Genomic DNA, 23,776 nt, shown 5'->3' with positions numbered 1-23,776 from the left:
CACGGCTACTCGGAGGACCAAGATCTTGAGAGGTCCACCCTCTTGCTTACTGGCTCAATAAGCGGGCTTCTGGCCAAAGGCAGGTCTCTTTATTTTTGGGAAGCAATCACTTTTCGGTCTGCAGGCCGAAAATACACATGGACGCAAAAACGTGGCAGTCGCGAAAAGACTTGCCAATCTCGTTTGGCTATCTGGAGTCATCTCGTTCCGAGAACTCTTCGGCCTCACCTTTGGTAAACCCCGGAGGACTCTACGAAGGTTCTGCCGTTTATGAGCTCCACCGTCCGTAAGTTCCGACTCAACCGGCCGTTTCTCCCGTTTCTCGGCGCCCTTCTCCCTGCATCCAGAACGTTTCGTTTCCTTGCAACCTCGCAAAAGCGCACTGTTCACCACGGGGACAGTGGCGGACAGGGCCGTTGCTCCACTGATCTCCTCCGTGCCATCACATCACGACAGCACTTTAATTCAGACGCGACTGGAACTCCCTTCTCCTGACGAGATCTTTGATCCAACTCCTCCATGGTATCATGGCAACTCCTTTACAGCTCGACGAACCAACATCGCGAACCTGAAACCTCGTACAGTCACGTCACAATGTTTGGGGATCTGCAATGCCACACCGGTGACATTTCCAGTGCTACCGACTTTGGGCAGCTCCAGTGTTACAGATTCGGCTAGATTTCTCAGGGGCAATCGAGTAGGAAAGTCGCTCTCCGGAATGCAGAATCTGACGGTGCCGGCCACCGGTGCCTATTCAACGGATCCTTGTGCACGACTCAAGCTCGGAGCAGCCTCGTCCTTGAAGCTGACGACGGGCGCACACGGAGCTCCGTGTCCTGAAGATTCAATACACACTTCCCTCAGGTCTGAACTTTGAATGCGAAATTGTGGGAACAGGGCTGCGGAATCTCCGTTGGGAAATAAGCTTCACGTACGAACACCTGAATCACAAATGTCGCAATCATCATCAGCTTTCGAGGCTTACAGCAACCGCTCTCACGATGGCTTCAGGCACGAAGACTTTCCACATGAGTTCAGTGAAAGTTTCCACATATTGGGACTTGATCAAGGCTCCAATCCATCAACCAGGACTTTGGCTGGCCGGCAAGGGACAAAGACCAACGACATGGTCGGGCCAAGACAAGCACTACCGACAGCCTTGCACGCAATCTAAGCCCCTGAGCCGATCGCAAACATTGACATGGGATGAAGTCCTCGTGTTCGAAGGCGTCTCAAATTTTCCGCGCCGCCCGCAGATTGTCTGATCAGGCATGACTTGTCAGAGAAGCCAAAGCCACTTCCTCCGGAGTGTCGCGTTGCGGGCGACCGAAAGATGATGAGCTGAGATTCGTTCCCTCGGGGCCTCCAAGCGAGGGGAAACTTCCCGTTTCAAACGGCCACTAAGCCTTAGCCTACGTTTCAGAGCACAGCGCACTGACCACAGCCTCTGCGAATCCCTTCAGGTTCCCAGCTGTCCCTGTTGCTCAACTCTGTTGGTCTCCAGGAATTCATCCCCAGACGACCCAACAAACCCACTTGTACGCGGAGGATCACCCTTTTCGCGAAGCCCTACATTTGGGGTTCGTCCATACTTTCGCCAGTGTGTCGGCGATCAAACCTAGCATCACATCCTTGAATGATAGCAATCAGTACCTCCTGAACTACAGGGACTGAATGCGACTTTGGAAACCCCTAACAGTTCCATCGTGCTGCGCGGTGCCTTTGAAGCGACGAAGGCGGCAGGTCGGAATTGGGTCTGAATCATTGATCTTGATGCCAGCCCCTCGAGGCAATCATATGTGGAAAGTCGGCTTGACAAACGAGGCGCAGTCTGCCGAATCAGCTTTTTCTTTGCTGGGGGATCGTTGGACCGTGGTCTTCTTTCTTCCGGCCGGTTGACCCAAGAGAGCGGTACCTTGTGTTTGTGACCGTCTGATCGACGTCAAGCATCCAATTCACATTGTCAAATACAGCACTGCCTGCGTTGACAGCAAAGCTTCTGGAAACTGCAGTGTTCTCGACTTACAAGATTGAGGTTCAAAACGTGGCTGAGAGACGTGCCGCAATCCTGCATTTCTCACCGTTTTCTGGAACTTCGAATACACCACGGATGGGTATGCAAGCTGTCCAGAGACCGATGTTCCCTCCACAAGAGCTCTCGACGCTACGTGCGGCGCAGATGAGGTCGCGCAGAGTAGCACACCAGTTTTCCGAACCCGAAATTGCACGCCGAAGCGGCTCCGATGGCATCTGGACAGTATTTTCCTCTCCTCTACGTCTTCTGCGTTGCTCGGACTCTTTCCGAGATACATTGTTCTGAATCAGATGGCTGCGATTTCTTAAGAGGGGCTCGCCCATGAGGCCGTCACAACCACCACGCGATTCTGCGGTCCCAACCCCCTCTTCACAGGCACACCAGACGGCTAGTTCATGTCACACAGACAGAAAGTCTTCCCGCTTCTAGCAGCACGCAGGCGGACTAAGGCACAGCCTGCCGTAGCACATCTGCAGATAATCGACAAAGCACTTTCTCCAATTTTCGCAGTCTCTCACGACTATCGCGGCAGTGGACCGCGGCGGCCGCATGGCGTTCTTCGAGCCAATCACCCACGTTCATGGTTTTGAGCATGGGCGCTTACGTCGCATGCCAACGTTGGACTACCTACTGCAATGCTGCATTACTGCAGTGTAGGTATCACGACAGAGCGTCCATCGTTCCCCAGCGCACGCTATTGACCTCGCTTACACCGCCTACAGCCGCGGTCTGCCGAGCTTGCTTGCCATTATCGCGCTAGCGATTGTCAGTCGGAGTCCTCTTCTGTTCCTTTGACCGTTTAGCTTGCTTGGCCTACTTGGCCACGAGGAGGGTCGGGCGTGGAATGCGCTTGTCGCCTACGTTGGACATGATGCGGTGAGGCGACGGTCGTGGTGTTGGCGCTAGCGACGCGGATGTCGGATGTTTGCTCATGATTTTCATAGTCTTGACACTGTTGGAAGCCGAACCGGATGAACAGGAAGGTGGCCAGCATGGCAGTCTGAACCCTGGTTTGGCTCTCACATGATTGATTCTACCTGCACCGGCGAGGCGTACTCCGAGTTGCTTGGACTTGTTGGTCCGCAGTTGAGCAGTGACGGTTGATGGTCATAGGGGCTTCAGGTTCCCTGTCGTGGCTATTGCGGCCGGTTAATGGCCGCGAGGCAGTCTTGATGCGTTTGGCACTCTTGCCTGGCTTTGCATGAGATCTTCCAAATCACCGAGCAAGAGAGTGTCCAAGGCACGTCGGGGCCTCGGTCGCCTCATACATGGTTGATTCTTTGGTAGCGTTTGACGGGTCCAATAGGTCCCGGATGCGGGCCACCATCTCCGGCGATGTAAGCCACCTCTTTCTCTTGACAGATGAGCTTTACCATGAACCCCGCCATTTATATTTGGCTCGTCGTGGGACTGGTGGGCTTTTGAAGGATGAGGTGTGTGTGTGCTGACCGGACTTATTGGCAAAAGGTAAGGGTTGTGGGATGCATAATCCTGTTTACAACACCAAGAGCATGTCTAATCCTATCAAGGGTCCATATTGGCTTTCAGTAGAGAACGCAGTTTCCGTTACATCCATCAGGAAGGAATTCGTTACCCTTCTGTCATGCGCAGAATTTCTGAGGGGCGGTAGACAGGTCGCTGCATGCTCGTGCGCTGAGGCCTGTGCGCTCACCCTCTGTTTACACTATATAGGACAGCTAGCCACCACCCCGCTCAACCAACTATCACTGGATGCACATATCCACCAATCCCCGATAGTCTAGTGGTGAGGATATCTGCTTGTCACCGGGGAAATCCCAGGATTCGCAGAAGACCGGGGTTCAATTCCCCGTCGAGGAGTTTCTATCGCCTTTTTGCACCATCTTTGGATTTCTTCTTGGTCTAAGATGCTATCGATTGATTTTTTTGACTTGCGGACGACCTGATGGGGCGTCGTCGAGGTTGATATGATGCCGCGGATACTCGCGATCTCCCTCAAGAAGTGCATCCATGGCAGGTCCGTGAGAATATGCAAGTATCGAATCAAGTGCAAGATGTCTCTAATTAAGCTGATGTTCTTTCAAGTGCAGGGCTGAAGGATAGCCTTTTCACTTTGAGACTGTGCTGTTCGCCCTAAACGTCGCCCACTGCTCATGCATTCGCTGCACTTGTCCAGGCGTAAACTCGTTCCAACAGTTACTACATATCTCGTCAGTCTACCACGCAACTTGACCGACACGTCTTCAGGTGACAAGACTTACTCTGCTTGATAATTCATAAAGTTGTAAAGAGGATCCACGCCCGGCAAACCGGGACACGTATCCTGCCCAACCGTACAATTCCAAGACGGCGTAGCCTGCGCAGGCGTATCATCCACATAGTCCGTCCCGGTACATCCTCCCTGGAAAGTATGCGGCAGCCCGAACCAGTGTCCGACCTCGTGGACCGCCATGTACCCGCGATCGTTCCCCGTAGGCGAGTCCGCGCCGGGGACCGTGTTGGCGTCGATCTGGCACCCGTCCAGGATGAACGTCTCGGACCCGGGGAAGGCGTCGGCTTCCGGGTAGAAGCAGCGGCCCAGGGTCGGGTGGATGGCTTGCACGTAGATGTTGAGGGCTTGGTAGGTGCCTTTGCGGAGCGCGGATTTCATGGCGAGTTCGTCGGTTGGGTTTGTGACTGTTGACCAGCTTGCGTTCACGGTGCGCGAGGTGCCGCTTAGGGTCATTGTGATGCCGTATTTGGTGAAGGTGTCGTGTAGGACTTGGAATTGCGCTTCGAGGGTGGCTTGCTGGAGTCTGGTCAGTTCGGCAACCTATCATCAACACATGAGTATGCTCATACACTCAACAGAGCCGTTTCATTGGGGGCAATTGAATGGAGATAAACCGGAACGGAAATATTGGCTGCGAGAATGCTGCTCCCGCTGCTCACGTCTCTGCCTGCTAGCGATTTGGCGATTTGCTGATCGCTGGGGTCCGGGGTTCCGCAGAAGGAAGTTAGAGAGTGCAGGGATGCCTGTGCCAGTGAGGCACTCAAGAGCAGAGAAAACAGCATCGCGACGGCTGTAATGCGATTCCTGCGACGGTAAAGACTGTTTTGAGTCCGGCGAGGGCAGGTTCTCTCAGTGAGTGACGATGTTTATTTTGGAAGTCGAATAAAGATTCGACCTGGGGTATTAGGGGACGATGGCACACGCGCAGCCACTTTGCCAAGGTTTTCGAAGACTTCGTATTCTCATTAAGATAGATTGGCGGAGGGGTCGATTAGCACCCCATTGCAAGGATTGTTCATTAGGGAAGGTGGTAAGAAACGAATCCGAACGACTTGCAACATGACGTCGCTTGAGAAACATATTGCGATTCGTACATTTGTTTCTAGACGTTGACGACATGCTGCACCTGGCATGGATGCAAGATGATTTGGTTACCTTTCCCAGTATTTATGTGCATCACCACCGAGCGCTCTCAGAGAAAAGCTATTTGTGGCCTCGAAACTCCAACACATTAGCTTCGATGCGGTGCAACGAAGCCGGTCGTTCCGTTCCCTGAACAGAAAGCTAGCCTACGTTCATTCATAGAGATGATGCATCAGTGGGTTCCTTTTCTGAAATACTCAACTATACATGGCTGTCGAGTCAATGACAAACAAACCGCAGAGGGAACCTTACACAATTCCAATGGCCACTTAGACGTTCTATTCCTTTTTTTCATTGACTATGTGCAACAAGACGTCGATCTACTTCGGAAAGTACCTTACTAGACGCGCAAGGCAACGGGGACAAGAGCTCTATAATGCAGTTGCTCCCAGATCGCCTCGAGCGGAAAATTTAAGTTCATCTACACAGTAGGTTCATCCTACCATACATTGATTGGCCAAAGGGTTCAAATCAAATGATGGGGAAAAGGCTACAAGACTGGGGATGGGAAATTCAGTGCGTTCTAGAGCCAGATACAGCGAAGACACGTTGAACTGCCGAGGCTGTGGAGGCCTCAATGTCTTCCCGGAATGAGAATATGTAGGTTGCAGGCGAGATTTCTGTCTGCAATGGGGCTCACTCACGTGGATTCGTGAAGACAAGCCAGCTGAAACATATAAGACAGACGAGAAAACCCTTTAAGTCATGATTATGAAGTGATTGCCATCCTCCTCTTGTCAGATTGTATGGGTTTCAATTCCCAAGAGCATACACTTAAACTATCCTCACCAACTTCGGACTTCCTTACTTCAGCCAAGAGAAACAACAGTGAAAGTAGAAGCTCACAAATGTGTCTTAGAGTGACGCCTCATCTATTCGCTTCGAGGCAGGCTGTGCAAGGATGGGAATCCCTCGGCTTTCGGCAGCCTGCTGCTCATCATCATCATCCAGCCTGGTCTCACTCCTTCTATCTCTCAACCTCGCGATAACAGCAATTCTAAACCAAGACGATATGGTCACCTGGGATGAAGATATCAACTTCGCGAGCGCTTTGCTTCTGCACAGTTGCCTGACCGTTCTCATCAAAGAACTTCTCAATCTCGTTACGATCGTCATCAGGCTGGCGCCCTTCCGCCGCAAGACTCAAACTGGAACTTCAAACTCTCGGTCCGTTCTCCTAGACGGGTACACTTCAATCCTCTCCAACGACAACGATGGCGATCTCGCCGAACTATACTTCACAAACACGGGCCTCCTTCTTCTGAGCGCATCCCTCGCCTCCGCCATCGCCATGAACCTCTTCCTGTCCGACATGGTTCTCAACGTCTTCGTCGCCTGCACGTTTGGCTTCTGCTTCGTCGTGTCCGTCTTCTCATGTCGTCGAAGCTGGTTGCGGTTCATCCTCGCTCTGCGACGAGCGGGGCGGTTTGTGTGGTCTGACACGCCGTTTGTCAACTTCTTCTCGCTCATTTATATTGCGGTGGTGTTGAAGAGTTCGACGACTATGAGGCTGAAGGATTATGTGACACTGCGGAGTATCGCCATTATCGAGCTGGTTTTCATGAAGGCGTACATCGCGGCGGCTAGCATGGATCGTCAGATTGAGCTGTTGCGTTCTCTGCACAAGTCCCGGCTTGTGCTTTACCAGCATGGATCTAAGGTATGGTTTCAGTTTCCTCGTTTATCGATATCTTACTATTCTTGAACACTGTTTTCCCGAATCTCATCGTCCAGGCCAACTTAGTTCCCGAGGAGAAACCTTCTTGCTGATCTATTCACTGCAGGCACAAGAGATAGACACTATTGAGCCTCCTCGCCTCGAGAGAAGCTCAATCGTTCCCTTCACCACTGCACAGAGGATTTCGGTCATGCTCATCAAGACAACCGTTGGACACGACTTCGGCTCAGTCAGAGGCTCGAAAGGCCCCGGTAGCATCCCTGTACCCCCTACAGGCTTCTTTACGAATGATAACGTGGGTTCGGGAGACTGGCGTGTCTATCGGCTACAGGACGATGTAATGCTGATTGCCGACAACCTGCGTGCTACGTATCCGAAGGAGTGGTGGAAGAGATTGATCAAAAAGATGCACGGTATTTTCCTCAAGCAGTTGAAGAAGGTTCGGGTTGTTTACCTTTTGAGAGTGGGCCATAAGTTTGTTGGAGACGATTCCTGCGAGAGGGAAGTCTCGCTATGGGTATCGAATGTGAATCTCGTGACTGGTGTTAGCAGCTCTGTTCTAGAGTCTTACACATTTGTTGAAGGGCGAGGATATCCTGCCAGCAGCTCCCGCTATTCTGCTACCAGGCTGTGGCTTGACCTCCGCTGCCTCCGAGCCCGGAGCCTAGCTACCTATACCTACCTACCTACCTACTTACCTACTACACTTACCTCTAACTACTACTTCGTCGACCTTACTATCGCTACCGCTACTACTATTACTAATTAAAGCTATTCTTAACGTTAATATACTATAAGAAGGGAATAATCGCAAAGTTAACGATCTCTTTATTTATTAATACAACTACCTACTTTATAGCTAGCGCTTCTCTACCTTACTAACGAAGCTACCTACGAGGCTAGCTTACTAGTTATAATTAAAAGTAGTAACGCCTCGCAAAGTTAACCTACCTAAATAAGCGTCGCAAATCCTTAACCTCGTTTATAAACTACTAGCTTTTTAAGCGAGTTAATTAGATAGTTAGTTAATTAAATAGTTAGTTAATTAGATAGTTAGTTAATTAAGTAGCTAGGTATTTAGCCTAATTCGACGGAATCGTTAACTTAGGCCAATATATTAACTTAGGCTAATACGTCGACTTAGGCTAATACGTCGACTTGGGCTAATACGTTAACTTAGGCTAATACGTTAACTTGGGCTAATACGTCGACTTGGGCTAATACGTTAACTTAGGCTAACGCGTCGATTACCGTACTTTTTACTAAAATAATTCAAGTTAATTAACGGCCTCTAATTAGCCTAGCCTATAAATACTGACTACGCAGAGCCCAGCTTATGTATGTGCCCGAGACCGGCGGTCGTGTGGCGGCCGCAGCCACACTTGGTGGCAGGATAGCGGGAGCTGCTGGCAGGATATCCTCGCCCTTGTTGAACACGGGAGCATTGATGGCGGCAGAGTTCTATAGAGTACAGCTAGTCATAAGAGAAAGCTTGGGCTGCGAAGGTTTGCGCTGGTTATGTTAATTGATTAGCTGTGATGTAACTACTAACGCTTCGTCTGGGATTCTGTATTGCAATAACTGAAAGGTAATCAAAATTTGTTTCCTTCTTAGGCTCGAAAAACTGGTTGATCAACGAGTTGTCTATTTCGTCGAGAATGAAGGCCTGTGGCTATGCTCCAATATTTATGAACTCTAACCAGGTGGTCGTGTCTGAAATAGATTGAGTGGTACACCAGAGTGATCAAAGCCTCAAACACAAAGCCGTCCATACTTTCCGAGCTGTAAGTCTCTCGCAATGCAGATCATGTTCCTCGTCAACAGAGCATATAAGAACCCACTGGAATTCCCGAGCACCGCAGCGGCTAACGTTAACTACCCGCACCACCACTCCGCCTAATCAGACATCAAAATGCAGGTCAACAAGCTTCTCATCGCTGCGGTGCTTGGTTTTGCAACCACTGCTCTGGTATGTCGTCAAACCAGCCACCTCTCTCTAAATCAGTCCACTAATCTGCGTGTCGGATCGTCAAATAGGCTCAGGAGGGTAAATGCACGGCCAAGGGGGAATGTCAAGAGAACATCAGCGGCGTCCGCTTGTTTTGCTCTTCAGGCAGTTGTGACGGGAAGGAAGGACAGTCTTGCACGAGAAACGGTCCTGGGTCTTCCAATGTGGCCAACTGCCCTAAATGAAGTATCCAGCTAGCATTAGGGTCGCCTTGACTATGTGCCTATAGCGCGCCCACTTGCCGCAGAGTTGCAGGTCGTATCTACAACTCTTATCTGAGGGGGACAAAATAGTTGCGGCAAGATACCCGCTACTTAGGCTCCTTGTGGTGCCTCAACACCATGGTTGAATTGAACAAAGAGTTACAACAGTGAAACCATTCCTTCCGTTATTCATGCGCTTCAAATAACAACCAGGCGGGAGCTCGGCTGGATGATATGTAACACCATGCTGTTGACACCCTCTCAGACCTGCCTGCCTACTATTACAAGATAGCACATTCAGGATCTGCGGGTAAACTACCTTTGTTCTATCTTGATTATTGTGACAATGGGGGAAGTCTTGTGCTGAGTGTACTGTACTAATGGAACAAATTGCTTAAGTAGTGTAACATTCTATCATCTCATCAAAATATGCCGATAAACGCAGGATACATGGCCAAAGTAAGACACAAACTTGACGATGGATTTGAAACAACGCGTTTTACGACTCATGTATGTGAGGTCTAGGGAGAGGAAATCTGAATAGAAAACTAATAGAGAAGGAAAAACATAGACGGGAGTGGCAACTAGATATCAAATGGTGATAGTCTCTTCAAAGAGCGGCAAGACCTTCTTTCCACACGTGTAAAACTCATATTCAGCGTCTTTGGAATGATCCTCTAGCACCGGATTGGACACACTGATAGCTCTTGCTCCTCTAGCAATCATGTCGTCGCGATACTCGCCGATGTACTTCACCACATCGGGACCCTTTCCCCCAGCGTTGTGGATGCTTGTGATGGCGTCGCCCAGCCTCAAGCCATCTGTCAGTGCACAAACACCGGCCTCTCCCCGGACTTTGGGGATTGGATTAGCTTTGACTTCCCTTCAATCCATGATTGCATACTTACATGGCGTCATCGAGTGAGCGGCATCCCCGGCCAGAGTGATCCTGCCAGCAGGCAGTTGATCGACTGTCAATTGCACACTCTGAAGCACAATCCCCGGCTTCTTGTATCTCTCAACAGGCACCTTGTCGACTAACACGCGCAGACTGTCGGGATAATTCTTCGTGTTTTCTTTCGCGAATGCCATTAACTCCTCTCGTGAGGCGTTAACGGTCCAAAATGGCTTCTCTTCTGTGCTCTTGGCAGCTTCCTGGTCGATCCAGTGAAGGATGAAGTAGAAGTACCCCGTCTTCTTATCCGGGCTGATCTTGTTCATGGCGGCGAAAAGGCTTGCTTGCCATCGGTTCTCGGGCGATGAGTCCAAGACGATGTAGGCAGAATGGCCCAGTTCAAGCTGATGCTTCATTTCGTTAACCTCGAGTTCAATTTCGCCAACTAACGAGCCCACAGGGAGCGGCGTCATGACATCTTGCCCGCCCAAGATGTGCCGACGCACCAAGCTCCGACTTCCCTCGGCCCCAACAAGGATGTTTCCGGTCTCCGAGCTTCCATCTTCAAAGTGTGCCACCACCTTGTCGTCTTGCTCCTCGAGTCGTACTAGACGTTTATTGAACTGCACCGGCAGATGTTGTAGAAGCCAGTCACGGAGACGCTGACGGTTGGCACGAACAATTTTCCCAGTCTCATCGTCCGTGACACCAACTCGCCACGAGGGCTTGCTGACGCCGTAGAATACGAACTGTGCCGGGATATGGTCGAGGGGGCTCAGATGATTGGTTTGTTCGATGGGGCCAAGGTCTGCGGGCATCGACGCCGATAGTTCAGCTAATAGAGGGCCGTGTAAGGCGATGGCCCATCCTTGAGCTCTAGCATCGGCTCTACTGTCCCTTTCAAAGATGGAGAAAGAGATGTTGTTCTTGCGGAGTATCTGAGCAAGTGTGAGGCCGCTTAGCCCGGCACCGATGATGAGAACATGGGGATTCGACTTGGGCGACATGGTGTTCTTTTGGACGTAGAAGTAATGAATGAGAACGATTGATGATTTGAATTGGATTGACTGGCTGTCCTTTTCGTTGTCGGCCAAAGGTTTATATACATTTTGAAGACTTGTAGTCTGTCTATGAACAAGAAGCAAATCGTACCCTTGTCAGTTGCATCGGCCGCAACGTTGAAGAGGTGTACTCAGTGGATTATTCCCGGTCGGATTCGTTCATGATTCGCGCGATACTGGCGGCCAGCACTCCGTAGGCCCACCTTCATGAAGCAGCTGGAGACACCCGCGTCGCTGATCCATCAGTTTCCGCTTGCCGGGCGCATTGATCAAGTGCAAGGGTCGAAATCATTAAGGTCTTTTGATTCCCCAGCTTTTGATCGCCTTTTTGTTCACGGCAACTCTCAGAGTAGCAGCATTATTACTAAGTGACTATTCCTCCATACACATCAAGGCACAGGGCACACAGCACTTCCACTAACAAACATGAAGCATCGTTGATAACTCTTACAACTCGGTGTCTTTCTTTGCTTGAAGCCTCTCCTTTCTATTTGCTTGAAACATGTTTCCACAGCGTCATAGGTGGAAAAGACGACAGGCTAATGTGTATAGCGTTGATGGCACAGCCATCCACAATCTACCAATCTGATCACGTCACAAGACGAGCTTCTAGCATTGTTGCTCTGCATATACTCCATAAGCTCTGCGTATCCCTTGAAGCCACTAAAATGACCTCTAGAGGTTCTGTTGGCTTCGAGTCACGGAACACCTCTCTGCGTTGTATTTTGCCATGCTTTTCAACTTCAAGAAGCACTGTTTCTATACTTCACCCATCTAGGTAGTTCTGGCTTGGAGCTCTGTTGCGACCTGCCATACTTAGGCGTGCAATACCCCTCACCTTGCGACACGCCGTCTCCTCGACAGTTCGGGACGTGCCAGTGTGTTTACTTACTCGATTGCATCATCAATCGCCACATGATAATTAGAATTGGCCAGCGTGGTCTCGCGGAATGACGCGGTAGAACGACTATCAGGTTGGTTTCGAACAGCAAAAACTGGTGTCCGGATTCGCTGAAGCAGGTGGCTAGCCTACCTCCCGTAGCAACTCGTAAATCCTCGAACGGCAGCGGTGACAGGATTGTCTACTATAGTCATTTCTCCACATTAACCACAAAGTTACAGGTGAACCTACGCCATAGAAATTATTCTACGAGATCGGCGGAGGTGACCGCATGTCAAAAGTTCTGCGGTCATCCTTAACCAAGAAACGAAAGGCCAAAAGTCGCATCAAGTCCTCTCGAAAGGAGGATTATCAAGGCTAGACCCCTGATACCCCTAAAAGCGTCCTTCTCTCTATGCCAGAGAGCACAAGCCCCAAGTAACTCCAATCTGATGGAAGAGAGGTCGCAAAAGAATCAGAGCATTCCTTAGCTCTTTAGTGTGATGGCGAGGTGCCCCACGGTGTTCAGGCTTTCATCAATGTTCTTTATCTGCGGACTTCAGCCCGTGTCTCTCATGATGAGAGATATACGGGATTCCCAAATTTAAAAAACACAAAGCTAGCTCTTTTTAAAAAAGTAATAAAAAATAAAAAAGAATATTAAAAAGCTAAAATACCCCCCGTAATAAGTATAGTTTTTATTATTATTCTAGGCCTATTTAATATATACTTAGTCCCTAAGAAGCTTAAAAAAGAGGCTCCCGAGGAATAGGAGATTTAATACTTACCCTATTTTAAAATAACTTTTTAATATACCGACCCTAAGGATAGTAATTATTATTTTATAAAAAGTAATAGTTAGTATATATACTATTTTAATAGCTATTTAGCTAAAGGGTATATTAATATACTAATTATTTTATAGTTAATAGCCTAGGCCCTTATTAAAATTATTATAAATAATACTCCTTTTTTTATAAATATATTATCCTTTTTTATTATTAAAAAGCGTATTTCTAATTATAATTTTAATAAAATCCCTTTAGGGTCCGGTCTGCCTCATTAGGGGCCATTTTCGCTTTTATAAGTAAGCTAGTCTATTAGGGTTAATATCGAGTATCTTTATTACGTACTTTAACAAAACTTTATAACTAATTATAGCCGGCCGTAGCCGTTACTAACTATTAATACTAACTAAACTTAAGATATTAATAACCCCGCTACTATAGTATATTAATCGCTTTTTTAATAACTAAATACTACCCCTTATTTTCTCTTTTTATTTTATTTAATAATGACCTCTCTTTAATATTCTTATTTAATACGCTTACTTACGCTCTTTTTAAGCTCCTAATTATATTATTAAGTCTAAGCTTATTTATATTTTATTATATTAAAAAGGCGCTAATAAGGGTAACGCTTATTATAATATATTTATTTATTTTCTATAAGTTAATATTACTAATATAATATTTATTAAAGTAGTCTCTTTATAGCTCGGGGTCGTTTAGTATAATACTTATAAAATTAAATAACTTCTAATTATTAAAAAAGCCCTAAGGGTCGACGAGTTATTAATAACGTCTCAGTATTTTAATAAAATATACTTAAAGTAAATAGTTAAATAGTAATAGTAATAGCGTAATAGTAATAAATAGCGAGGGAAGTATCTTCGACTTTAATAAAAGAAACGAGGTAACGAATATATATATATATATAAATAAAATTAAAAATACTAGGGTAAATATTATAAAGTTAATATTATTTAATAACGGTAACGAGGGCATCTCTAATACTACTATTATAAGCTATTATTACTTAAAAAGGTAGCTAACTTAGCTAAGTACGTAGGCTTATAAAGTAGTAGCGTTAGGTACTTAATATTATTATTAATAATCCGTAGTTATAAACTTTATAAGAGGGAAAGTTAAAAAGGTAGAAAATCTAAAAAAAGATAGTTTATTAAGATAGTAGGAGTATTTATTAATACTATATATTACTACTGTATAATCGATATCGAGAATCGCCCGAGTAACTAGTAAAGGTAAAAATAAAAAACAAATTTTAATAAAATATTACTAAGTTCTATAATATCGTCCGTTAAATATATAATAATTAGAGGATATATAAGAACTATATTAGCTTCTATATAAAGGACTTTTTTAACGCGTACCCTTAGTCCTCTTTTATATTTATTATAATTATTTATAATTAACTTTTTATTATACTACTCGCTTTTATACCCTAAGTTATTAACTTAATAATTATTTTAGCTCTTATACCCCCTATTATCCCTACTACTCCTAGCTTTATAAATTTTAAAATATATAAAACGCGTTTTTTAATACGTATACTAACCCTCTTCCTTAATAATACTATACTTTTAATAATTATATACTTTATAAACTGAGAATTTAAATAATAAGCATAAGCCTAGGTCTTATTTTTATATATATATACCCTATAAAGTAAAGTTATTTTAAGAATTTAGGCCTTTGGGTTATAAGAGGTTTTTATTTTATTTATTTTAAACCTCCGGGCTATACTTTAAGTTCTATTTATTATTTATTTTTAAATATTAAGTTTTTCTAAGTATAGCCTAAATTAATTATTTTTAATTATTTTAGCTATTTATAATAGCTTTTTACGTATTATAAAAGTTAAGAAATATATAAAAATATTTAAACTTAGTTCGTAAAAGGTTTTTAATAAGTTTATTTATTAATATATTTTTTATTAATATATAAATAACTTCGAAGCTACTTTTAGTATACTCTTATCTTAGTTATATATTTTATATATTAATATAGCAAAGTTAAATAACTATTCTTTTTCTTTTTTTTATAATAAGTTAAATTATTTACTAATTATTATAGTTAATTAACTATATTTCTTCTAAATTAAGGGTAATATCCTTAAAAAGGCGCTTTAGAGCTATAGTTTTTTTTATAATTTTTTTAAAATAAAAAAGCTTAGCTTTAGTAGTTAATATTATAATTATTACTTAGCGTACTAATTTTTATTAAATTAGATTATTAAAAAGGAATATTATATATCCTTAAGATAATCGTTATATTACTTTATTATTTATAAAACTAATATTTTTAATTAAAAATAATAATTACGTACTTAGTATATTACTATAATAGAGCGTAAGATATCTCGTTATATAGAGATATTAAATATAATGATTAATTACTTTAATATAAGTTATATTTAGGTTAGTTAAGAACTATAATAATTATAAATAAGTAAAAGTAACGTTTAGTTTAATTATAATAGCTATATAAAGTATACTCCCGACCTTTTTTTAATAGCTCTTTATTTCCTTTTTTATTATTTACCCCTCGTTTAGTTTAAACTCTTTTTAAAAAAAAAAGGGTAGCTAGATATAGTAAATTTATAAAGTTAAAGCGCTTAGTAACTCGCTTAATATATATATCGTAAATAAGGTAAACTTTATAAATAATATAGTTTTATAAAATCCGTACTCTAAAAAAGTAATTAATCGGTTTATTTTCTTTAAAATTAATATATTCTTTTATATTATTAACGATTCCTTAAGCTACTTTTTAATTATTTTAATAATATAAAATAATAAAAGTATTAATATAAAATATTAGTATTATTTTCTTATTTATAGTTTAGTAAATATAAATCTCCTCGTAGCTATATATTATATTTATATTATAAAATATAAAGATAAAAGTTTAAAACTAAAAAATTAATAAGTTTTAGAGGCTATATAGAGCGCGTTAAAGCTTACTTATTTTATTAATAACCTTATATTCTTTTAGGAATTTAATAATTATTAGCTTATTATTCTTAAGAAGCGCGTTAAGGAATATATTAATAATATTATACTAGTTTATTTTAAGGTCGAATTAAGTAGCTATTATTATTATAAGCCTAAAGGCCTTTATAATAAGCGTTAAAGCGTATATATTTTATAAAGGGTTAAGTAGTTATATATCCCCCTTTATATATATACGTACTTTTACCTCGCTAACCTCGTTATTAACGTCGTATTTATAAATATATACTTATTTTAATAAAAATAGGATCCTTTATTTGAAATTATAATTAACCTCTTTTTATATACTAATATCCCTTAGCTTTTTTATTTTTATATTTATAATATTCTTAAATAGCTTTTATAATTATAATAAAAGATATTTAATATTACTAAACTTTTTTAATAAGCTTTAAAAATTAATTTTAATAAGTCGTAGTTTTTAAACTCCTTTAGAGCGCTCTAAATAGGTCCTATAAATTACTTTTTTTATTACTTAATAAAGTATTATATATTCTATATTATTATTTTTTATAGCCTTTTACTAATTAAGTATAAAAATAAAAAAAAAGTAGTTTTAAAAACGGTTATAATAATTACTATTTCTTATATTTAAATATAAAAGCGTTATAAAAATATTATTATTAAAGCGTTATAGAGGTCTACGGGCCCGGTTTAAATATCTAAAACCTAATAAAGCTTTACTTAGTACTTAATAAAGTAGTTTTTATAAGCTTTATTTTTATATAATAATAAAGGTTTATTATAAAAGTTCCTTATTAATATTAACTTTAATATTAAGAATTACTTTTTTATAATTAGTACTTCGTTTACTACGTACTCTAGCGTTTTATTAAGAGCTATTAAAAATTAAAAGCTTAAGAACTTTTATAATATATATAAGCGCTTATAAAGAGGACTATAAACTACGTAGAGCTATTTATAACTTAATTATTATATCACTTTTTTTACCCCTACCCCTAAGCTTATATAAGGGGGTTATTTTAAAAATTAATAATAATAATAAAACTATATTAGCCTTTTTAGCCTTGTTTATTATACCCTAAAATATATTTATTAGTTACTTAGCGTCCTAAATAATTAAAAATTTAATAATAATACTATTCTTAACTATAAAGTTATTTTAAGTATTAGTATTTCTAAAATCTAAATTTATTTCCCTAAGTACTCGAACTAACTTATTATTAATATTAAAGAGTTTTTATATTTTTTAAATTATTAAATTTACTTATTTATTTATAATAGCTTACTCTTTATATATAGGATTATAAAAGACTTTTTTATTAAACTTAATATTCTTTATAATAAATACTTACTTAAGTATAAGTACTTAGATTTTATATAAATTATACGTTTTTAATATATATTTAACTAAGTATTTTATATACCCGCGGGGAAGTACTTTAAACTCTTTTTAATATATACCCCTTTTATAATCCTTATAAAAGGGTATACTTAGTAACTATATATATAAAAGCTATTAAAATATGAGGTAACTAGTTTAGAATCCCGTACTTAATAACCCGTTTATTATTAATATTAATACCGCTTTTACTAATTAATTTTTATTATAATAAGTAAATCTCTTTTATTAGCCTCTTATAAAGTAATATTATAAATAAAAATTATTATTAATACTATTTCGTTTTATAAATTCGTAAGGAGGTTTATAAAAAAGTATATTTTATAAGCTTTAATAATTATAAATTAACTTACTTTTTTAGTATTATTTATAGGTTTTTTTATATATAAAAATAGAAGTTCTATTCTCATTCTTAGCTTATTATATTACGTTTTATATACGTATTTAACGTTTATAATTAAGAGAGCGGTCTTATTATTATTTTTAAAAAAGTAAATTAAAGTCCTATTTTAATAATAAATCGCTACCTTAAGGCTTTATAATATAAAAAGTACTTCTTTTTTTATTTTAATTTTTAAAAAGAACCCCCTAAGCTATTTATTATATTCGTTAAAAACTATAAATATATATTATTATTTATTAAGAAATAGTTCGAAATAAAAAAGATCTTAGTATATATAATACTATAACTATAAGGCTTTTTTTAAGGGTAGTCTTTTTAAAACTACTATTTTAATATTAAATAATATATATACTTTATACTTAACTTATAATATAAGTTTAATACGTATACTTTAAGTTTTATATAATAATTAATAAAAAGTATTAGGTCCGAAATAACTTATTTTAAAGTATTAAAAAAGCGCGCTATTAAACTTTTTATAAGTACGTTAATATAAGTAATAGAATTTTCTATAGCTAATTAGTAATATAATACTAACTAGGTTTTATAAGATATACTTAAGGTTTATAAAACAAAAATAGGATTAGAAGAGCTTATATTTAAAAAAGACTAGATTATTTTTTTAAATAAGCTACTTTTTAATAATACTCTTATAAAGCGTTCTTTATTATAAAATATAATCTAAATTATAATACTAAAATACGTTTCTATTTAGTAAAGTTTTTAAAACTATATTAATATAGAATCCCTTAATATAAGTAACGTTTTAGAGCTTTAAATCGTAAGTTCCTTTTCTTTTAAGTCCGTTTAAAACGCCCTTTATAATACGAGTATTACGTATAATAATAAGTAGTATAATAATTCTTAATTTAATATAGTTTTTATTACTTAATAATACGTAACTCTTAGGTTTAAATAAGCTTTTATTATTAATTAAATATATTACTCTATAGTTATTTATTACTATATTTTAAAAAAGGGGATAAGCACTATTTATAAGGGTACTAAAAATTATATTTATTTCTAAGTCTTAACTTTTTATAAATATAATAACTACGTAGCCCTCGTCTTAGTTTATTAATAAGCTTATTATAAATTAGTTAGAAAATCTTTTTAAAAACCTAAATTTTTTAAGGGTTCTATCGTTCCTTAGCTAATTAGCTTTTTTAAACTTATTATAAAGTAATTTTTATTTATTTAATTTAATAATAGCGAGGACTTTTTTTATATAGCTCCTTAGTATTCGTATTAATAATTTACTAGCGTTTTAGTTTATAAATATTTATTTTAATTTTTAATATACTATAGGGTATTATAAGTATACGTAATTATAAAAGTATATAACGTTATTTTTATTATTTACGTTATTAATTAAGTTAGAGCGTTTAATAAAAGTAAAATAAGCCCCTCTTTAACTTAAAAGTCGTTTAGTATATATATCCTAAGTTACTAAGCTAAATATATATATAATCTCCTCGAGGGTCCTTATATACGTTTTAAAAACTATTAATTTACTAAAGGTTTTATATATATATTAGCCCTATATAGGGTTAAGTTTAGACTTAATTATAATTAAAAAGTTAAGTACGGTAATTTTTTTACTAATTTTTAAAATATTATACGTTTTAGCTTAGAAATAAGTAGACTATTACTTTTTATATTAATATTAAAAATTAATTCTAGTCCTCGCTTTATTAAAGGCTTATTAATATTCCTTTTAAACCGTATTTTTTATTATTAATTCGGGGGGTATAAATTCCTATTTTAAATATTTAACGATTCGTTATATACTAAACTTAGTACCGTTCTTAATAGCTTTTTAAAATACGTATTTATATAATATAATATTAATTAATTTTATTAGTTACTAAGCGAGGACTTTAATATATATATTAATAATATTACGTTTATAAACTATAAGTTATTTATATTTAATATTAAGCTCTTATTATTTTTAAATACTCTTAAGTATATAAATCATTTTTATAAATATAGTATAGGGATAGATTTATTTACGTAAAATAAGTAATATAACTAGTTTTATAAAAAGAAACCTAGCTTAGTTTTATAAGTTACTTATATTTAAAAAAGTTAAAAAGTTCGTATTAAGAGTTATATTTAAAAACTATTAGTAAAGGATTTCTTAGTTTCTTTAGTCGTTTTTAAACGCTTTATAACGGGCTTAGTAAGCTTATAATTCTTTTTTATTATAAGTTATAACTAATTATTTAAATTCTAAGGGTAAAATAAGTATTATAAAGGGGTTAAGGAATATATTAGAATTTAGAGCGTTTAAGTCGACGTATTTTTAAACCCTAACGCCCTTATTTATAATATAAAGTACGTTAAACTATTTAATTTAACTATTATAGCTTATTAATTTAGCTTAGGCTAAAGTAAGTATAAATAAGTTAATTATTTTAAAAAAATCGTAAGAATTATATTAATAAATACGTTATTATAATATAGGGTTTTAATTAAGAGCTAGGTTTATAATTATTATAAGTTATAATACGTAGTAATAGGTATATAGAGTATAATAAAAATAGTTTAATTATTAAAATAGAAATAGATAAAAGGAAAAGGTCTATATATACGATATTTAAGATAGATACGTGATTTAGCACGTGACGGGCACTTTGTGAGGTACGATTACTATCCTTATTACGTAATATTATGTTACTAGTAGCGTCGGCAAGATCGGATAAGAAAGCAGAGGACAGGACTTAACTCTACAGCGTCGATTATTCCTTCGGGGATCTCTATTCTATGGCAATTAATAGTGAAGGCTAGTAGGAACCGTTGTGCTATGTGCACTCGTTCCGTCAACTTGATGGCCAGCAAAGCGATCTTGACATCATCAGTTAATGACAACGATAAGCCAATAAACTATAGATTGATAGGATTGCATACAACGAAACAATGCTTTACTAGAATTGATGTCTTTATTATATAATACCCAAGAACCTTCTCCATAGGAATCATCGAGATTGATGCCGACGCCTCTCCATTTAACAGTAGCCTGCTTGACGCAAGGAGTACCCATCGGGGATAACTTGAATGTTGCCGAAGCTAAGGCCGCAGTTGCTGTTAGCGTTGACAGTGTAGCCTGCGCGTCTGGTGGAGTCGTAGATGTTGGCGTAGTAGTTCATTTGCACGCAACCAGTGCCAACAACTGCCTGGTTAATGTTAAGGAGCTCGACCTGGCAACCGGCAGCAGCAGCGAGGCTGACATAGCCTGCAACAAGGCAGATGGCGGCAGTGAACTTCATTGCGGGCTAGTTGTTGCTGGTATCATACGATCAGCTTCATGGACCCGGCAAATTTGAGGCACCATCGGCGCTGCTCACCTTTGGTTTGAAAAAGTTGTCTCTAGCGAAGTGGCATGGAAAGCTGCTTGGGCGATGGACATCTCTAATGTTGATACTGGAGCCTGCGCCTTCTTGTAGTTTTTCCGTGGGGGCAAATACCTGAATATTGATCAAACATACTTATGTCGCTTGACTGTCGTCAACTCCTTGACGCCAAGGACATGAAGGCTCGCTGATGGGCCCAGCAAGGAGCCTAGATTAATGATGGCTTCTCAGGCTATTCTCACCCAACCAAATTCACTTTTGCATATTGCAACAGTAGACCTAGTCGAGCGCACGAATCATTGAATTTTGCGGCTATAATATCACCCGAGAAGGGGGGGGGGGGGGGAGGCGGTTAACTCGGATACAAGAGGACCCCGCGAGCTCCGGAAGTATTACACTGGTATCCCAATCTCTTCCTCTGCCACGTACGCAACCGTATGAACAGAGATCGTGACGGCGATATCGGCTATTACGGCAAACTCCCGCCGAAAGATCGCAGTCGTACACCCTTGACTGATGCATGGGACTTGTCAATGGGCGTGGACGTCAGTTGAGCATACAACGTTAAAGTCATTTATCGCAGGTGTGTGAAAGGTTAATCTACTATATGTAAGTCTCATGGGTCCTCAATGTAGACCACATGCTCGGCTACAGGGAATTGCCTCTTACCTTGTACGAGGACCTCGTTTGGAGGTGAACTAGGGTTGAAAAGTGGAATTTAAACTTTAGATACAAATGCATTACAATCCTAGTGGAAAGCATTGCCGGAATTGGGTAGAAAAGTACGCCATGAAAATTGTAACAATCTTGTCGATTACTGCTCCAGTAGTCATTGCCCGCTTGTACTGCAAACTCATTGACTTTATGTGCCAGCGCTGACTATGACCCCCGTGCCCGTACGGATGGGCTGCTCAGCTAACTCATTCTCCTGGAGGTACAGTGGAGTGCCCCTGTACTCCGTACGATAGGTAGACCATGACACAGGCCCCTGAAATCGAAGCCCTGACTCCCGCTGGACGCTGAGCCCTTGTTAGGCGGCCCGGTAACGAGTCAGGGCTAATTTTGAGTGATGCGGACCAGCCCAGAGTCAAAATGCTTGCAAGTACGCGGTAATCAGCCCAAGAAAGCCAAGGTTAGGGCTCTCAGTGTGAAAAGCCTTAGGCTAGGGCTGAGCGCTTCAGGACGAAAGATTGCGATTGGTGGTCTGATCCAACTTGAAAGACGTGTTGCTGGAAGATCGTCTGAATACTCTTCAATTTCTACAGATAGCAATGAGCCGCAACTGACTCCATTCTCAGCAGGAGGCTCAGAACGCCGAAGACCAATCCGTCTGGTGCAAATCTGCTCAGCGCGGGCATGTTCCGAAGTTCCATCGCAAGTTATCATATACAGTAGCTGGATCTGGGTCTGTTCCACAACATACAGGAGTTGGCAATTAAACTTACTTTCAGGTAATACGATACATTCTATCCGTGCTGAGTGCTCCGTACTTGTGGGGCCGTTCAGTGCCATAACCTGCCGGCAACCGGGCTTCCGGCTTTACGGTTGCGAAAAACGCATGCTGCACTGGCATGACACGAAGCTCCATCCAGGCCGCTACTTCCGCTTGGCTTAAGAACCCTCGGAACTGCCCCGCCGGCACTAGCCTCCCCTTTTTAGCCTCATTCAGAAGACGAGAATGAAGCTGTCGAGGACGGTGCACTGTATCACTCATTACTGTCTCCAACTTGTGTAGTTGTTGAAATCTCATCTTCGGCCCGCATTTGGCGGCGGGCTGGCTACTAGCCTAGCTTCAGGGTTCTGTGGGTAGAATAACGAGCCCGCTCCTGTGAATGCTTGTCTTAGATCGGCACTATGGAGACTGGTGAAATGGAAATTGATAGCTTGACCATGCGCGTATTGAGAATACGCTTCTCGTTCTCGTGATCTCTTTGCCAGGCTTTTCTGCGTCGCCCGAGGTGACATGGCTTGCGTTGGTGTAAGTCATCCCCCGCGTGAGGCATCATGGTTTGAGAACGCGGATCCGATCATGTCTCGGTAGCTTGTTGCTTGGAGGGCCGAATAACAAATTCGACAAAAGAGGGAGCCCGCACCTCAGGCAGTTTCGACTGTCTGGGAAAAGGATCGAAGAGACACGAAGGCATCGATAACTTTTTCTATTTTGAAAACGAATGTAAACGGGCGTCAGATTCGGCGCCATTGCATGTGACCAACCACCCAACAGGCAGACAAATACGTGGTCTGGGCAGTCTCAACTTACACGAAGACAGGTCTTCTGGAGTAGAAGAATGGGTTTCCAGTAGTTGTTCGTCAATGATAACCAACAGTTGAGGCTATAGGTCTTAGTAGAGATTCGCAGTGTCTTTAGAGGCCGCCAATGCACACATCTCGCTGGAGACTTTGATCCGGTGACTGAAGCCTGCCTTGTGCCCAACTGTTGTGGCTGCATCAGTGCATAGTGCTTACTGCAGCAGTCGCTACCGAACGATGCATGGTGCGCTAGAATGCTCCAGCCCAACGTTGTGCAGTTGACTGATTTCTTAGTTACCAAAACAAGACTTTGGGGGAAGTCATCCATTGGCCAAACCATCTCGAATTGAGGTGGTGATATGCAGGCTGCGAAGGATCGCTGCTAGCTGCATGAGAGGGCATGCAAAGTGTATCTACCCCCTCTTTACTGAAGGGC

At 40.5% G+C, this 23,776-nt stretch overlaps 8 protein-coding genes and 1 non-coding gene across 9 annotated transcripts; 4 read left to right on the top strand and 5 right to left on the bottom strand.

Moving 5' to 3' along the window:
- Nucleotides 1–519: 519 nt before the first annotated feature.
- On the top strand, nt 520–678 carry CLUP02_11246 (uncharacterized protein; the record flags this gene model as incomplete). Its single annotated transcript, XM_049290214.1, has 1 exon — nt 520–678. The coding sequence occupies one exon, from the start codon at nt 520–522 to the stop codon at nt 676–678; it is 159 nt and encodes a 52-aa protein (XP_049147359.1).
- Nucleotides 679–2,695: 2,017 nt separating this feature from the next.
- CLUP02_11245 (uncharacterized protein) lies at nt 2,696–3,029 on the bottom strand (the record flags this gene model as incomplete). The annotated part of the gene is made up of 2 exons (XM_049290213.1): nt 2,696–2,791; nt 2,853–3,029. 2 exons carry the CDS (start codon nt 3,027–3,029, stop codon nt 2,696–2,698), a joined length of 273 nt encoding a protein of 90 aa, XP_049147358.1.
- Nucleotides 3,030–3,783: 754 nt separating this feature from the next.
- Nucleotides 3,784–3,874, top strand: CLUP02_tRNA175. The gene has a single exon. It is a non-coding gene; the product is annotated as a tRNA-Asp (tRNA).
- Nucleotides 3,875–4,122: 248 nt separating this feature from the next.
- On the bottom strand, nt 4,123–5,068 carry CLUP02_11244 (metalloprotease 1; the record flags this gene model as incomplete). The annotated part of the gene is made up of 3 exons (XM_049290212.1): nt 4,123–4,213; nt 4,276–4,802; nt 4,856–5,068. The coding sequence occupies 3 exons, from the start codon at nt 5,066–5,068 to the stop codon at nt 4,123–4,125; spliced, it is 831 nt and encodes a 276-aa protein (XP_049147357.1).
- Nucleotides 5,069–6,330: 1,262 nt separating this feature from the next.
- Nucleotides 6,331–7,775, top strand: CLUP02_11243 (uncharacterized protein; the record flags this gene model as incomplete). The annotated part of the gene is made up of 3 exons (XM_049290211.1): nt 6,331–7,089; nt 7,214–7,633; nt 7,692–7,775. The coding sequence occupies 3 exons, from the start codon at nt 6,331–6,333 to the stop codon at nt 7,773–7,775; spliced, it is 1,263 nt and encodes a 420-aa protein (XP_049147356.1).
- A 1,244-nt stretch (nt 7,776–9,019) lies between these two features.
- On the top strand, nt 9,020–9,300 carry CLUP02_11242 (uncharacterized protein; the record flags this gene model as incomplete). The annotated part of the gene is made up of 2 exons (XM_049290210.1): nt 9,020–9,076; nt 9,145–9,300. 2 exons carry the CDS (start codon nt 9,020–9,022, stop codon nt 9,298–9,300), a joined length of 213 nt encoding a protein of 70 aa, XP_049147355.1.
- A 609-nt stretch (nt 9,301–9,909) lies between these two features.
- CLUP02_11241 (early conidial development-2) lies at nt 9,910–11,220 on the bottom strand (the record flags this gene model as incomplete). The annotated part of the gene is made up of 2 exons (XM_049290209.1): nt 9,910–10,172; nt 10,227–11,220. 2 exons carry the CDS (start codon nt 11,218–11,220, stop codon nt 9,910–9,912), a joined length of 1,257 nt encoding a protein of 418 aa, XP_049147354.1.
- A 9,525-nt stretch (nt 11,221–20,745) lies between these two features.
- CLUP02_11240 (uncharacterized protein) lies at nt 20,746–21,006 on the bottom strand (the record flags this gene model as incomplete). The annotated part of the gene is made up of 1 exon (XM_049290208.1): nt 20,746–21,006. One exon carries the CDS (start codon nt 21,004–21,006, stop codon nt 20,746–20,748), a length of 261 nt encoding a protein of 86 aa, XP_049147353.1.
- A 2,111-nt stretch (nt 21,007–23,117) lies between these two features.
- Nucleotides 23,118–23,732, bottom strand: CLUP02_11239 (uncharacterized protein; the record flags this gene model as incomplete). The annotated part of the gene is made up of 5 exons (XM_049290207.1): nt 23,118–23,198; nt 23,351–23,423; nt 23,476–23,524; nt 23,557–23,622; nt 23,678–23,732. 5 exons carry the CDS (start codon nt 23,730–23,732, stop codon nt 23,118–23,120), a joined length of 324 nt encoding a protein of 107 aa, XP_049147352.1.
- Nucleotides 23,733–23,776: the final 44 nt, after the last annotated feature.

This window comes from Colletotrichum lupini, chromosome 5 (genome assembly GCF_023278565.1).
Source record: "Colletotrichum lupini chromosome 5, complete sequence".
NCBI classification, from domain to species: domain Eukaryota; kingdom Fungi; phylum Ascomycota; class Sordariomycetes; order Glomerellales; family Glomerellaceae; genus Colletotrichum; species Colletotrichum lupini.
Note: the sequence above shows the minus strand (reverse complement) of the source record. Positions and strands in the feature narration are given on the sequence as shown.